Below are 14945 nucleotides of genomic sequence, written 5' to 3'. Positions count from 1 at the left end.
CAAGGAAAAGGCAGACGGGCCTTCCAGTATAGGCCTAGGGGGAGCAGATAGCCAGATGGACTTTCAGTATGGGTCGAGGGGGAGCCTGGTCACACTATCGGGAGGCAGATCCGACAGGTGTCGGGCCCGATGTGTGAAGGGGGAGATTGTTAGGAGTTGTCCCACATCGTTTGTGGGAGGGACAGTTTGCTAGAATATAAGCAGTCAGACAACTCCAATTAGGATGAGGCCTTTTGGGAGGTGCCCAAAAACAAACCCGTGCGGGCTCGGCCCAAAGCGGACAATATCATACTAATGTGGAGTTAGGCCTGCTCAGCAAGCCCAACAATATACTCATCTAAATTACTAACAATAATCAATACTAGTTGTTGAGTGCAACATTGTAAGGTTTAGAATTGGAAAAGGGAAAAATAAACAAATATTAAAAAAGAAAGACCAAAGTCATATAAGAGTTTTAATCAAACCACCCTAAACTTTTTAGTTGCAGCTATCGATCTTTTGTGAAATATTGCCTCTATTTGTTGGTGCAAAACCCTCCAAGCTCCAACAACCTCTCCATTGCATAAATCCTTTTCTCAGTTTAGCCTGTGTCAAACTCTCTATTATATCAAATTGGTTAATGTCTATTTTTCCTTGTTTATTCCAAGTGGCACTGAGTAATACATATAACGAAGTTTAAGGACTATGTATTATATAATAGAGTGAAATATGAATTTAATTGCAAAGGATAATACTCCCTCTGTTATGATAAAATGATATATTTGTCTTCTTTGCATATGTTCTTCGCTTGAATTTCTTTACAATGGTCATCTATGTTTCCGAAGCAAGTATCTTATCTATGGTTTACTCCTTGTTCTCCCACTTATTCTTTATATTAAATTAACTACAACTAGGTATTATTAATTGTTCACTGATGATAAAAAATGTGAAATATAATATTTATCTATGATATAAATTGGAAACTGTAGTAGATTTAAAATTTAAATATAAGTTAGTGTTGCAATTTCATGATAATTATTAAGTGTCCAAGTATTCAGAATAACACGTACTAGAATGCATAATGCTAGCTAATAATAACTCATGTAAATTGTAAAAACTAAAGAGTCACGTCAAAAAATAAAACTACACAACTACCAAAAAAGCATAATAACTACAATTCTTAATTTATGTACAAAACATAAAATCGGCAATTGTAGATGAATGGAGGGAGTCCATGAATTAGTGTGCATTCAGTAAATCAAGATTTCATACAACCTGCATGGCGCATTTTAGTATGTTGCTGCTTACTCGCAAATGTTAGTACTTGCCTAACTATTTAAATCTTTGTAATATTATGAAAACTTGCTTCCATCAACCATGCCGAGAGTCATGACTCACAGCATGGAATATTAAAAGGTGGCAAAAGGGGCATCATAGGCATGAATAGAACACATAACAATCATTTATCAAGTACAGTATTCATGCATAATACTAATATACTTATCTTTTTAGGAATATTAACTTGCTCCAAAATTGTGATAGATGGAAAATAAAGATGCAAATGAGGCATCGAAAGATTTGTAGACAAATCATTTATCAAGTACAGTATTAGGGATAGTACATGAAATGCATTAGACAATAAAATATCAAATCAAAATTGATAATGCGACATATAAAAAGCAAATAATAATAGGGGAAGATACACTAATATGTTGAATTTTATGAAAATTGACCTGTTCTTCCTTCAGAATCCTTGGAATCAAGAGAGACTCCTGCTGAAGCTAGGGCTATCATATCGTCCATATCATCATATCTTGCAGCCTAAAAACAAAAAATAATAATAGAATATTTGAACAAGCTAGCATTGAATTATGTTTCATTAATAACAATCAATAATATATATCTTGCAAGTTGCAACAATTATCTAAGGGTAATAACCATAATGCTCTTTTCCTAGACGTTATATGTATGTCAGCCGACACTAAAAATTTAAGCATTTCCTGTGTTGAAGGACAAAAATCAAAGAAGTTCGAAACAAGTTAAACAAAAAAACAATTTTAGGTTGATTAAGAGTAAAAATCTACTAGACCTCCACTAGACCTAGGGTGACTCAACAGCATAAGAACTACCAACTCTAGGATTTCTTAACCACCGATGAGAGAAATATGTTTGGATCACGACCTATTATAAGAGAAAAACTCATACTTGATAAAAAAAGTCTGAACATTTAAATAAAATTATATCCCTTCTATATGAAGCTTGAACAAGTAAAATCTTATTGACAAGGAAATTAGTTTAACCGGTTTACTTTAAACTAATTACAAACACAAATAATCAAAGAACCCAACTTTTTTATGATTATGATACGATAAGCGAAAAAAAATCTAAAAATTATCTAATATATTAATACTCCTAATAAATTACAAAGTAGTGAAAAACTTTATATCTAAACTGTAACATGAAATATATCGAGTTAATTCTTTACTCCCCATCACTCATCCAAGAGTTTATTATTCCATTCCTCATTCTAATAGGAACAAGGATCATAAATGATCTGACAGTTCTATGTGACATTTGTTTTCCCATTTATATTTATTAGTATAGATAACGAGGTAAAAGAACACTGAGAGTTTTCCCTCGTTTATAAACTTTATATTTTAAGTTGTGAACAGTCTGAAGAAAGATTTCATTTGCAAGATAAGTTGTTCATGTCTACTTTCTCCTGGCCTAAATTTTCCTATATGTAAATTATAAAAATTTCTCCATCCATTTTACAATTATTGATGCCCTAAAATACGGAATCAAAATTGGTCATAGCCGCTTAATAATAAACTTGCAAACTTAGAGCTAAGAAACACATCACGTGTAAGAAGTACAGGAAGGCTTTCATTTAAATGGTGATTAAATCATTAAAATGTTGAAAAATTAATATAATATCTCATAAGGAGCAGTTCAGCAAATTGTTACTAGTTAGGTGTTTGGACACTAATCAACGTGACATTTACCAGAGTACGCAGAGTTAAACAGCAACATTATTTCAGAAATTAGTTATTAGTTGGGTGTTTGGGCACTAATCAAAATGAAATTTAGCAGAGTACGCAGAATTAAACAACAATATTAAGTCTAGCAAGTCAAAGAAATGGGCAGATACTAGGTTTAGGCAAACAACATCTCTCCAACTGCAAATCGGTTAAGGTTTGTGTAAATCTCATCCTCTCCTAAACTTAATTTTAAGTTTAACATGCAACAAGTTTGATATTTTCATATGTTGGATTTTGGCCAACTACTGCGCGAATTATTGATTTATTGTCAACTCGATTAGTTGGCTGCTTATTGCTTAATACAATTCTAAAATGAATGACATGTCTCAGATTGTGTATATCAGCTGTGTGTGTATGTGATAGGGAAGAAGAGAAAGGAAAGAAGAGCAGTAGTGTATGTAGTGATATATGTTGAAGAAGAGAAACTCAGAAACTGCTATGTATATATTAATATTGGTTGTAATTACAATGAGGGGCTGCTTTCCTTGCTGTCCTTACATAGGGAGTAAAACTTGGTCCCCAAGGTTGAAATAGTAAACCCTATCTAACGACATAAGCATGTTGACATCATGTTGCTTACATCATCTCTAACACTCCCTCTCAAGTTGGTGCATATATATCACTCATGCCCAACTTGCCAATGCCCAACTTGCCAATAAGAGGACTAAGCCTTTTTCCACTTAAACCCTTGGTCACAACATCAGCTAGTTGATCTTCTGATCTAACAAACTGAATACTGATGACATTATTATTGAAATTCTCTTTAATAAAGTGTTGATCAATCTCAATATGCTTCGTTCGATCATGTTAAACTTGATCATGTGCAATGGCAATAGCTGATTTGTTATCACAATGAAGCAGCTTCATTGGTGTGTCTGATGTAAGTCCTAACTCCGTTAGAAATAATCTAATCCATAGCAATTCACGTTCACCTCGAGCCATAACTCGGTACTCTGCTTCAGCACTACATAACACAACCACTGGTTGCTTCTTCGCCAAGTAACTAGATTGCCTCCAACAGATGTACAATATCCTGATGTGGAACGTCTATCATCTAGACATCCAGCCCAATCTGCATCTGTATAGCTCTCAACCCCGAGATGTTTGTTATTAGTAAACATCACCCCTTTCCCAGGAGCAGCTTTAAGATCCTTAGTATCATATAAACCGCGTCCAAATGGGGTTGACGAGGATACTGCATGTATCTACTTACAACTCCCCCGGCATATGCTATATCCGGTCTTGTGTGTGAGAGGTAGATTAGCCTTCCAACTAATCTTTGATATTGAATTCTATCAAGAGTGTCACCGGTATCTCCACAAAGCTTATGATTCGCTTCTATAGGAGAATCTGCAGGTCTACATCCCAACATACCTGTTTCATTTAACAAGTCAAGTGTATACATCCGTTGTGAAAGAAAGATACCACCCGGACTTCTAGAGACTTCAATTCCAAGGAAATACCGTAGTTTTCCCAAGTCCTTCATCTCGAATTCGGAGGCAAGTCTCCGTTTAATATCTGCAATCTCACATGTGTCATTGCCAATGATCACAATGTCATCGACATACACAATCAATACTGTGACCTTTTCACCTTTTCTTTTCACGAACATGGTGTGATCTGAATTGCCCTGTTTGTAGCCAAATCTGACTACAGCTCTCTGAAATTTGCCAAACCAAACCCTTGGAGACTGTTTCAATCCATATATAGTCTTTTTTAATCTCCATACTTTCCCAATGGTTGCTGCTGTAGAAACGCCAGGTGGAATGTCCATGTAGACCTCCTCTTTTAGGTCTCCATGCAAGAATGCATTTTTTACATCCAACTGTTAGAGTTCCCATCCAAGGTTTGCGGCACATGATATTAAGACTCGGATAGAGGCCATCTTCGCTACTAGGGCAAAAGTTTCTTGATAATCAATCCCGTAAGTTTGAGTATACCTTTTTGCCACAAGTCTTGCCTTGTATCTTTCAATCAACCCATTAGGTGTTTCACTGTGAACACCCATCTGCACCCTACTACCTTTCTTCCAGCGGGGAGAGTAGTTAACTCCCAAGTGTCATTATGTTTGAATGCATTCATTTCCTCTATCATGGCGGCTTCCATTTAGGATCACACAATGCATCCTGCCAAGTACGTGGAACAGAAACACTAGACAAAGATGTCACATGAGCAAGTGATGAAGGAGATAATGTATTATAGGAAACAAAATTTGAGATAGGATGGTTAGTACAAGAGCGCACACCCTTTCTAATAGCAATAGGAAGATTCAGAGTAGGATCAAGAGCGTTACCAATATCAGTCTCAATTATGGGAGTTGTAGGATCTGCCTCGAGGTCAGAGGTCTCTGGATGTGGTAAAGTGGCGGCATCATCATTTTTCCTCAGAGAAAATGTTATCAAATCTAGTTGGTCAAATATATTTAGATCATCCGACTCACTAAACACACGTGGGCGTGATGATGATGTGTTTGAACTAGTGTTTGGATTAGTGTTTGATGATAATGTGTTTGAACTAGTGTTTGGACTACGTACATCAGTGTTTAGGTTTGTGTTTGGGCTACGTACATTAATGAATGAAAGTGACTCCTCTGTAGCTTCACTATCAATACAATATCAATTTATCTCCCCCTGAAGCAAAGAGAAGGAGCCGGGGGAGAAATAAGAGATAGACTCCCAAAAGTTAACGTCATGATTGACAAATATTCGACGCGAAGGAGGATGATAACATTTGTAGCCCTTTTGAGTTGGTGAATAACCAATGAAAGCACATCGGAGAGCACGGGTTTCAAGTTTTTATCCCGAGATGGAGAATGATTGTGAATAAAACATACACTCCTAAATAATTGAAGTGGCAATGGATGAGAGGAAGGTGCATGGACAAAGGACAATGGTGTTCTGAGCTGTAAAACACTTGAAGGAAGACGGTTGATAAGATATGCAGCAGTCATGACTGCCTCGCCCCAAAGATATTTAGGGACATGCATAGTTACCATAAGAGACCGTGCTACATGTTGGAAGTGACCAATTTCCTTTCGGCTACCCCATTTTGTTGAGAGGTTTTCACACATGTGGTTTGATGAATAATACCACATGTATCCAAATAAGATGTAAATGGACCTTCATACTCGGTATCATTCGCGCTTCGAAGAATTTTAACAGAGGCGTTAAACTATGTTTGTATCATGTGATGAAAAGAATTAAAACATCCGAATACTTCACTTTTGTGTTTAAGAAGATAGACTCAACTAAGTCGAGAATGACAATCAACGAAAACAACAAACCACTTGTAGCCATCATGTGTAGGATGTTGAAATGGACCCCAAACATCCGTATGAATAGTAGAAAAAGAGTAGCACTTCTTTTATTTCTAGATGGATTAGATGACATTTTATGTTTGGCCAGTTCACATGGTTCACGGAAAAATTCTTCCTTAGTACATTGCTTTGTTAAATTAGGAAAGAGATGTGTTAGAACACCAAAAGATGGATGGCCTAACCGTATATGCCATTGATACAAAGACTCTAAGACAATACTAGATTTAGATGACACCTGATAACTTGTTAAAGGAGAAATATAAGTCCCTTCCATGACATAGAGACCATTCACCACTTTACCACTGCCACGGACCTTGCCCGTCGCCAGATCCTAAAATAAGCAGTGAGAGGTGAAAATATTACTGAACAATTGAGATTTTCAGTAATATGATGAACTGATAATAAGTTTGCAGTTAAAGAAGGAACATGCAAAACATCCGATAATGGTAATGATGATGAGAGACAAAGAGAAAGTGCCCCGTCCATGAACAGGTGCAAGAGCTCCATTAGCAACATAAACATTTCCTATTTCACTGTGATATGATTCTAGGAAACTAGAATTTTCAGTCATGTGTTGATGCTCCAAAATCAATAATCCATGATGTAGGACATCTATCGGAGATTAAGTGACAAGATGTACCTGCGTGGGCAGAATGAGCTGTAGGTGGAGTGGTGTTCAGTTGAGACATCAATTGACGGAAAATGTTTAGTTCTGAAGCAATCATCGCTCCTGTAGAAGACTCACATTCTGACACTATATGATGAGCATTAAAGGGAGTGCTTCCCGTGCCTCTAACCGGGCCTCTTCCAGATGAGACACCTCGATAACTTCCTCGGGTGCGTCCTCCTCTTCCCCGGATTCTTAGATGAGGGTGAATGATAAAGCAATTCTCACGAGTGTGGTACATCTTGCTGCAGTAGTCACACTGAGGAATAGATTTTTCACCCATTAGAGCCACTGGAACTTGTTCTGGTTTTCCCGTCTCAAGTTGTTGAACACTTCCTGTAAAGAGTGCAGATCGATCAGATAAAGTCGCCGGAGTCATACTTTGCTTTCGACTTTCCTCTAACTGGACACGTCCATATGCATCCTCCACAGTAGGAAAAGGAACATGCTTGATAAGTTGATTTTTAATCGAATCATATTCATCTGACAGTCCATCAAGAAATTTCATCACCCTTTATTCTGTCATCATCTTCTGATATTTTTCCTGATCTTCGGCATGTTTACACTCAAATATAGTGTAATGTCCCAACTCGCTCCATAGTGACGTAATTTCTGAGTAATATTGCGTAAGTGTTCGATTTCCTTGAACCAATGCCCACATCTTTCGGTTCACCTCGAATCGTTTGGCTAAATTTCCGTAGAGTTAAACAACCATTAACAAACCATGGCATTTTCAGAATCCCAATCATCAAAACCTGCATCGCTTTCCTCAGGTTGCTTGGATTTCCCATTGATATATTTCATCAATTTGTGGGATTTTAACGCCATTGTACAAGCTTTCGTCCATTCAAGAAAAAAAATCCGTCAAATTTAGGACTCACGTATGGAGTATTATGAAAGCCGGACTTACTGTTGCTTACAACAGTGTTGTCACTAGTGGCTGACACATTTACAACTTCTGCCATTTTAATGATTTAAATGACACACCCTCTATATAAAGTCGAGCCTTAACTCACGATATATATGAAGTGTAATCTGTTATAATAAATTATAAAGCAAAACATATAGTAGTAATGCAGATTGAGTAAATAGTCGAAAAGATATAAATGAGAGTTTCTCAGATTCAAAAGAGGGTACCACGTATGGATTCGAAATGGTCTGAGTAATAGCTTTCCCTGGAGACAACCTGCCAGAAAATGGCCAGAATTAATCCCACATGCCGGTGAGTGAGGCGTATGGTAGGTGTCAATGGCGCGTAGATCGGAGCGTGGCAGTGCGTACCTGAGCTTTTGAACGTCGGAAGAAAACAGTAAGGTTGTCTGGTAATCTTCTTCAACTGGTATGTGTCTGGACTTGGTTTAATCGAGTTTTTTTTAAAAAAAGAACTGGGAGTTTCAGAAGAAAAAAAAAGGCTGGCCTGACTTCGTTCTTCTTAAAGAACTGAAGCAGATGTTATGGATTGATATAATTTGGCCATTTACTTAATTACCATGCTCTGATACCATCTCAGATTGTGTATATCAGTTGCGTGTGTACGTGATAAAGGAAAGAAGAGAAAGGAAAGAAGAGCAGTAGTGTATGTAGATATATGTTCAAGAAGAGAAACTCTAGAAAGAAGAGAAACTCAGGAACTGCTATGTATATATTAATATTGCCTGAAATTACAATGAGGGGGCTGCTCTCCTTTTATATAGGGAGTAAAACTTGGTCCCCAAGGTTGGAATAGTAAACCCTATCTAATGACACAAGCATGCTGACATCATGTTGCTTAGTTGGTTGCTTATTGCTTAATACAATTCTAAAATGAATGACATATAACATATTGGAAAGTGTTACCTCGAGTAAAGCTTCAATTTGTTCAGTTGAGGTACAATTCAACTCCACTCCCATTCTGGACTGAGAGCCGCTGTGGTAAAAAGGACCAGAAAACTGCGACACACCGCTTATAAAGGGAAATTATTGGACCTAAATACATCACAAAAAAAAAATCAAGTTTACATCCTTTGAAATCTCAACACTAATTACAGCCCGTGTCGGCACGTGTCGGCACGTGACTGTATATTAATCACATTTTCTTTTATAATGTATTTTGTTAAAAAAAATTAACCCTAAATTATATATATGTATATATATTAAAGCTTCGATGTTCTCCTGCTGGGTTTGTTGGTTGCGGTACCTGGATGATGATGTCAGAGGTGATAATAAAATACCACATTCTAATGGCTAGTTAGTACCCGAACGATAATGTGGATATTGATAACATAACTTTAATACAAATAGTGGACTACTAAGTGTTGCGGGTAGGAGGGAAGCGCCCTTACTTATATTTTATATATTTGTTTGTGTGTGTTTGAGACAGAGAAGATGAAGAAAGATCGAGAGAATAAATTGTCACGGATGGAGGCGGATGGATCAGCAAAAGGAAGTCACTGATGGATAAGACTGTAAACTACATATATAGAACATATTCTTGGAAATACAAATTTGTATTAACACAAAATTTAACAAATAATTTACAAAAGACATTTATGGGACATTTTTAACATTATTTACAGTCAAATATTGCCTGAAAGCAATTTCTGGGTTAAAAGCTATAAATATCTAAGAAAACACTAGAAATTCATCCAAAAAAATGAATCTAACACATATATAGGTATTGTTGTATTTCAATCAGTTTTCGAAAAAAATAAAGTATTAGCTAAAAAAAAGGGTTTTCAGATGTAGTAGAAACAAAGGGGGCATTCCATACCCAAGAGAAGAAAGCGCCAAGTGATCTGAGAGATAGAAGCAGCAATAACTTGATTGAGACTAGGGCGTACTTCAATATACAGTGTAAAATTGTTGCTAAGTAGATCAGTTTTTGTACTTAACCGAAAATAACAGTGGACCTGATTATCATATGGTCCGAATTTTTTTGGTGGGAGTTGGTATATAAAATATTTGTATCTTTTGTATATTTATATGATTGGAATCCAGCCATACGAAAATAAAAAAATTCAAAACCAAAAAGTAATAACAATACAGCAGAAAAGGCAAATTAGCAATTCCCTGGCTTTTTTAAAAAAAACACAAGGCAAGTGTATGGCATTTTGTAGAGCCTAATTCACATTATTTTTAACCTGATTAATGGACAAGCTCACCTTCCTCAATTTTGAACTCCATGTTATCTGTAATCTCCCAGATCTCAACAGATTCTAAACCAACCGGAATAGAGTTGACAGCAACCTTTATGTAGATTTAAAGGGACTTTCGAAACACCTTGGGTTAAATTTATTTAAGTTTGAGACGTAAAGTAAACATCAAAGGTCAATTAGTACCCTACCTATGGCTTGTTTTGCTCTATGACAAAGTTGATCTAATTAAAGAAAATAGAACTATACACAATCGAGGAATTAAGTGTTTCAATTCATCATTTGTTGTGGAGAATCTTAGTCACCTTAAAAATCTTATGTGGATGTTTTCTTATGTAATAAACCTAAAATTTATATAAAACATACATTTAAAAGGTAAAAATTAGAAAATTTGATAAACAAAACTAGCTAATCTTCCTAGGGGGACCTTTTTGATGTATGTCTCAGAAACAATAATAACCTGTGACCTGATCCATAAACATTATGGCAGTGAGCATACTCAAATCTGAGATGCTTTAACGCAACATATTTAAGAGGTGTTACGAATTGCTGTTAAAGAATTCTTTTGTGCATACGTTGACAGTTACGTGCACTGGTAGTACAATGGGATGTGTATTATTAAATGATTAACTTCAAATGACTAAAGGTTCAAACCGTTCAAAAGTATTTACATATTGTACAATGGGGTGAACTAACACCCAATGTTGGCTTATACTTCAGTTCCCCTGCTATAAATTGTTCCGAAACATTTGTGTCTACCATAATAACCCTTTCTGTGGAGGATACAAGTGACAGTATAAGCACAGCAAGTGAGATTGTTTGCTCGAGGACTAAATTAAATAAACACAAAACTCAACAAATATTACACACCGGACTTTTATCAAACAGTTAACATCATTTAAAATTAAGCATTCAAAACCCGATTTGTGGGGTGTAAACTAAGCAAGAAAACACAATAAATTGATCCAGATAATGAAGAATCTAACACGTAATATAGGGCATGGTTGCGTTTAAACAAGAAGAAGAATAAATAGCCAAAGCGTTGTATACAGTTCTTACCCCAAGAGAGATAGAAGCAGCAACAATTTACCTTGGTTGAGATTACAAGGGCATATACATAGTTATACTTGTTATTAGGGTAGATTTTTTTTAATCCAAACTCAAAATAACAGAGCACTGTGCACCTGACTAGTCAGGGACAATCAATTTTTATACCACTCCACTGTTATGTTTACAGGACCAGACAAGCGCAGAAAAACCTCTAAACTATTATATATTTTCTTTTTGTCATGAACTATTATTTTTATCTTGTTGTCACTTGTCACTAACGTTATATGTTTATTTAACTTGAAATTATTCTGTTAATTTTGTCAAAAAAAACTTTTTATAATTGACTCCTTACGTTATATTTTCATTTAATTTGAAATTATTCTATTAATTTTGTCTAGAAAACTTTTATAACCACTCCTTGCTTGGACAAACTAATTGTAACAACCCGGGTCAAATTCCGAACCTTTTTTCGAAAAACAGATCAAATTCCGAGTCCGAAATAAGCCGAAAACTATTGTCCCAAATACAAACAACTTGGATATCCACATGCCCATCATAGGCCCCAAAAGATCATGATTTGTTGGTGCACATAACCGTAGTACTTTAGTAACACGGATTCGGGTTAAGTCCCGATTCCAAGTCCGAAATAAGCTGAAGCTTACCGTCCCAAATGCAACCAACTTAGGTAATCCACAAGTCCACACATGCCCCAAAAGATCATGATTTGCTTGCGCACCTAGTAATAGTACTTTGTCTTGTAAACTGAACAGAAGTTTCACATCTCATCGATGTAGACTTGAGGTGTTACACACTTACACTGCTAGACATGGTTCATAACTTGTAATGAGATATAACCCAACCCGTATTATTAAAAAAATCTCGCAAGTGTTATTGTTGTTCTTCAAGATCAAATTCAAATCTAAGGTGAATTTGGAGTTCAAATTCGGAGTTTAAGTAACCAAATCGATTATTATGAAACCTTCTACCTGATTTCATCAAGAAAGATGGGTTTTGGTAAATTTTCAATTTTGACCTAATAGAGGTTGTCATTTTGATTAATCCTTCGTATGTTTGAATTTATTAATGCATAAATTGTTCGATTTTTTACTTGTATGTATTTATTTCGGAATTTTTGGTTATGATTTTGCATTTACCGGAAAAGTGGTCGTTACTTGCTATTATAGTCAATCAATAACAATGTGATTTGTAGAAGTGGGGGTTGAATACAAATTAAAATTTTCTCAAATTTGAACTTTAATATTTACTAAATAGAAATAAAAATACCAGATATAAAAATTTCAGGTGGTTTGTTGTATAACCACTAAATGAGCTATATATATATATTGAAGAAATAATATGTGTAAATTACAAGATAATCTCACATCTGTTTTCACAGTGTTTCTCTCGGAAATATTGCTCTTAACTCACCTCTATGAAAAACTCTATAAACTTTATTTTGTTAGCTCCAAAGTATCGTAGAAGGGGGGTTGAATACGATACCTACAATTTCTTTCGATTCGTTTCAAGTTTATCGAAAAAGTACGGAATTAAAATAGGCATACAACAATTCGAAGAATATATTGTTTTATTAATATAAACCTTGAGGTTGCTACACTCTAATCAATTATGCTTAGCTACAATAAATTCGACAGCATAACAGTATGATTACAAGCTTAATAAATATGATCTTCTAAGGAGCTCTCGTAAAATATAGTTGATTGGTGAGGAAGATGAATGAATAATTCAATTCATTCACCTATTAAAGTGTAGACTTTCAATTCTATTTACATGTGGCTAAACTTAAACCACATGTTGGAAATGCTTCACAAATATAGCAGTTGATGAACCAAGTCCTTAGACGGCGACTTGAGTCTTCAAGGCGATACTAGCCCTTGAAGGCGATTGGAGCCCTGGACTATACCTTAGAAGGAGACATGCAACTTTTACTCAAGGCGACAGGACTTTGTTTAATCTTTCAGGAGGCTATAGGACTTTGTTTATTCTTTCCGAAGGCGACATGAATACTTACAAGGCGACAAGAGTTTAGTTCAGAAGGCGACATGGGTTGCCTTGTGCTGCAGAAGGCGACTAGGGCCTCCTTGAGCTAGAATGAGACTAGAGTTGATTCAAGGCAACAGGCGCCCGATCTATAAGGCGACAGAAATCCTTCTTGACTTAAAATATTTTATGATTAGATTATATGAATTTTACTCATGTTTGCTCTTCAACCAAATCATGTCATCATCTTGATTCTTTATTATGTTCAAAGTTTTCATTTCTTGATGTACTGACATCCAATGCACTGGTCAGGTTTACATATGACTAACACATATTTGACTACATTGATCTTCTATCAATTTTACAGCTGAAATCTCCTTAAACTGCTTTAATGCTTCATTTCACAGAAATCTCTGATCTTTAATATCAGAACTAATTAACTTCTTTAATGCAGAAAGCCCTTGGACATTTTATTCTTCATGAAGGCGTGATCATTGAATTGAACTTCTTATGACTTGGTTACGAACTTGGAGCTTTAATTTCATATTTTGATTCTTTGTATTTATCCAATCTTCATCTTCTGGATTATTGCATTTCACAATTAAAACTTTTTACTTGTTTATTTTCCATATTGAGTTATATTTCATCGGTTACATTACGTTACATCATATTTTATAATATCCCCTATTTGATTACACTATACCATAAATGTCCTATACCATATTTAAAGTTGATGTTGCCATTAGTTTTGTTTGATTTGCCATGCTTATTTTAATTAATCCAACATTATCATTTTTGTGTTGCCTCAAACATCAAAACTTTGTTGTTAAAGGTTAAAAATGTGGTTATGTTGTTGTAGCTTTGATAAAGTGTCGCCATATTTAAAATTTGGTTATGTTATTGTAACTTTGAGAAAGTGTTGCCATATTTTTGCATGCGTGAAGCTGTGTGGAGCCCACGGAGTTTGTTATTTCCTAACAATGCAACAACAGAATTATAGAAGGGGGGTTAAATAAAATTTTGGTTTCTTTTTATTTTATGAAAAACTATTTATAAAATACACAACTGTATTTTTGAATAAGCAAGAATCCAAATAAAGCTTTTGAAGTATTCTACTCACACAAAGTAAATAAACACAATGTTTAAAATCTTTCTGGTGGATTTGTCTTTCCACTAGAGATGTATATTTGAAGAAATCTTTGTGATACAAATTACACATATCAGCTGACAAGTATTTTCTTACAGCTTTGAACTTGAGAGTATTTTCTAAAGATACAGCTTGCTTAACTCTTGAGTTCTTACTTGTTATCTAGATACTTGCTACACTTGATTTTTATTGAACCAAGTTTTCATGTATAATAAAACAAGAATAATATTCCTAACAGCTAAGTCCATGCACATGCTTCTTCATTTCTCTGTCCAATGCAATCAAAGTAAGATATATTATCTTTTAATGTCCTTGTTTTGCATAGAAATGGAAATGCTTCATTTTTTCCAAAACTTGTAAGCAGGCTGCCATATTCCTTTTGTGCACTATCAACTCATGTGACTCTGACAGAGTTGAAGCTTCATTGTTGTCATCCGTTGACACTGTACTAGTGTCATCCGTTGAAACTTCATTGTTGTCATCCGTTGACACTATACTAGTGTCATCCGTTGAAGCTTTCTTGATAAAATCCGTTGAAGCTTTGTCTGATATCAGTTGAAGGTATATTGAGAACTACTCATGCTTATCGTGAAGTCAATTTAACTTATAGAGAAGT

The 14945-nt window shown here is 35.3% G+C and overlaps 1 protein-coding gene across 2 annotated transcripts in view; it reads right to left on the bottom strand.

Annotated features, from left to right (window-relative positions):
- The window catches only part of LOC141707506 (uncharacterized), a 31667-nt gene extending 20287 nt beyond the window's left edge, over positions 1-11380 (bottom strand). The window contains exons 1-3 of one of the 2 annotated variants that reach the window (XM_074510701.1): positions 11194-11380; positions 8840-8968; positions 1713-1800 (exon numbers count right to left, since the gene is read on the bottom strand). In XM_074510701.1, coding sequence (XP_074366802.1) covers positions 1713-1800; positions 8840-8893 — 142 coding nt within the window. In that variant the 5' untranslated portion in view covers positions 8894-8968; positions 11194-11380. The remainder of the gene's footprint in view (positions 1-1712; positions 1801-8839; positions 8969-11193) is intronic. The other variant, XM_074510702.1, reaches the window with a different exon arrangement.
- Between the last annotated feature and the right edge of the window lie 3565 nt (positions 11381-14945).

Source organism: Apium graveolens, chromosome 2 (assembly GCF_009905375.1).
Source record: "Apium graveolens cultivar Ventura chromosome 2, ASM990537v1, whole genome shotgun sequence".
NCBI classification, from domain to species: Eukaryota; Viridiplantae; Streptophyta; class Magnoliopsida; order Apiales; family Apiaceae; genus Apium; species Apium graveolens.
This window is presented reverse-complemented; position numbering and strand designations above follow the sequence as displayed.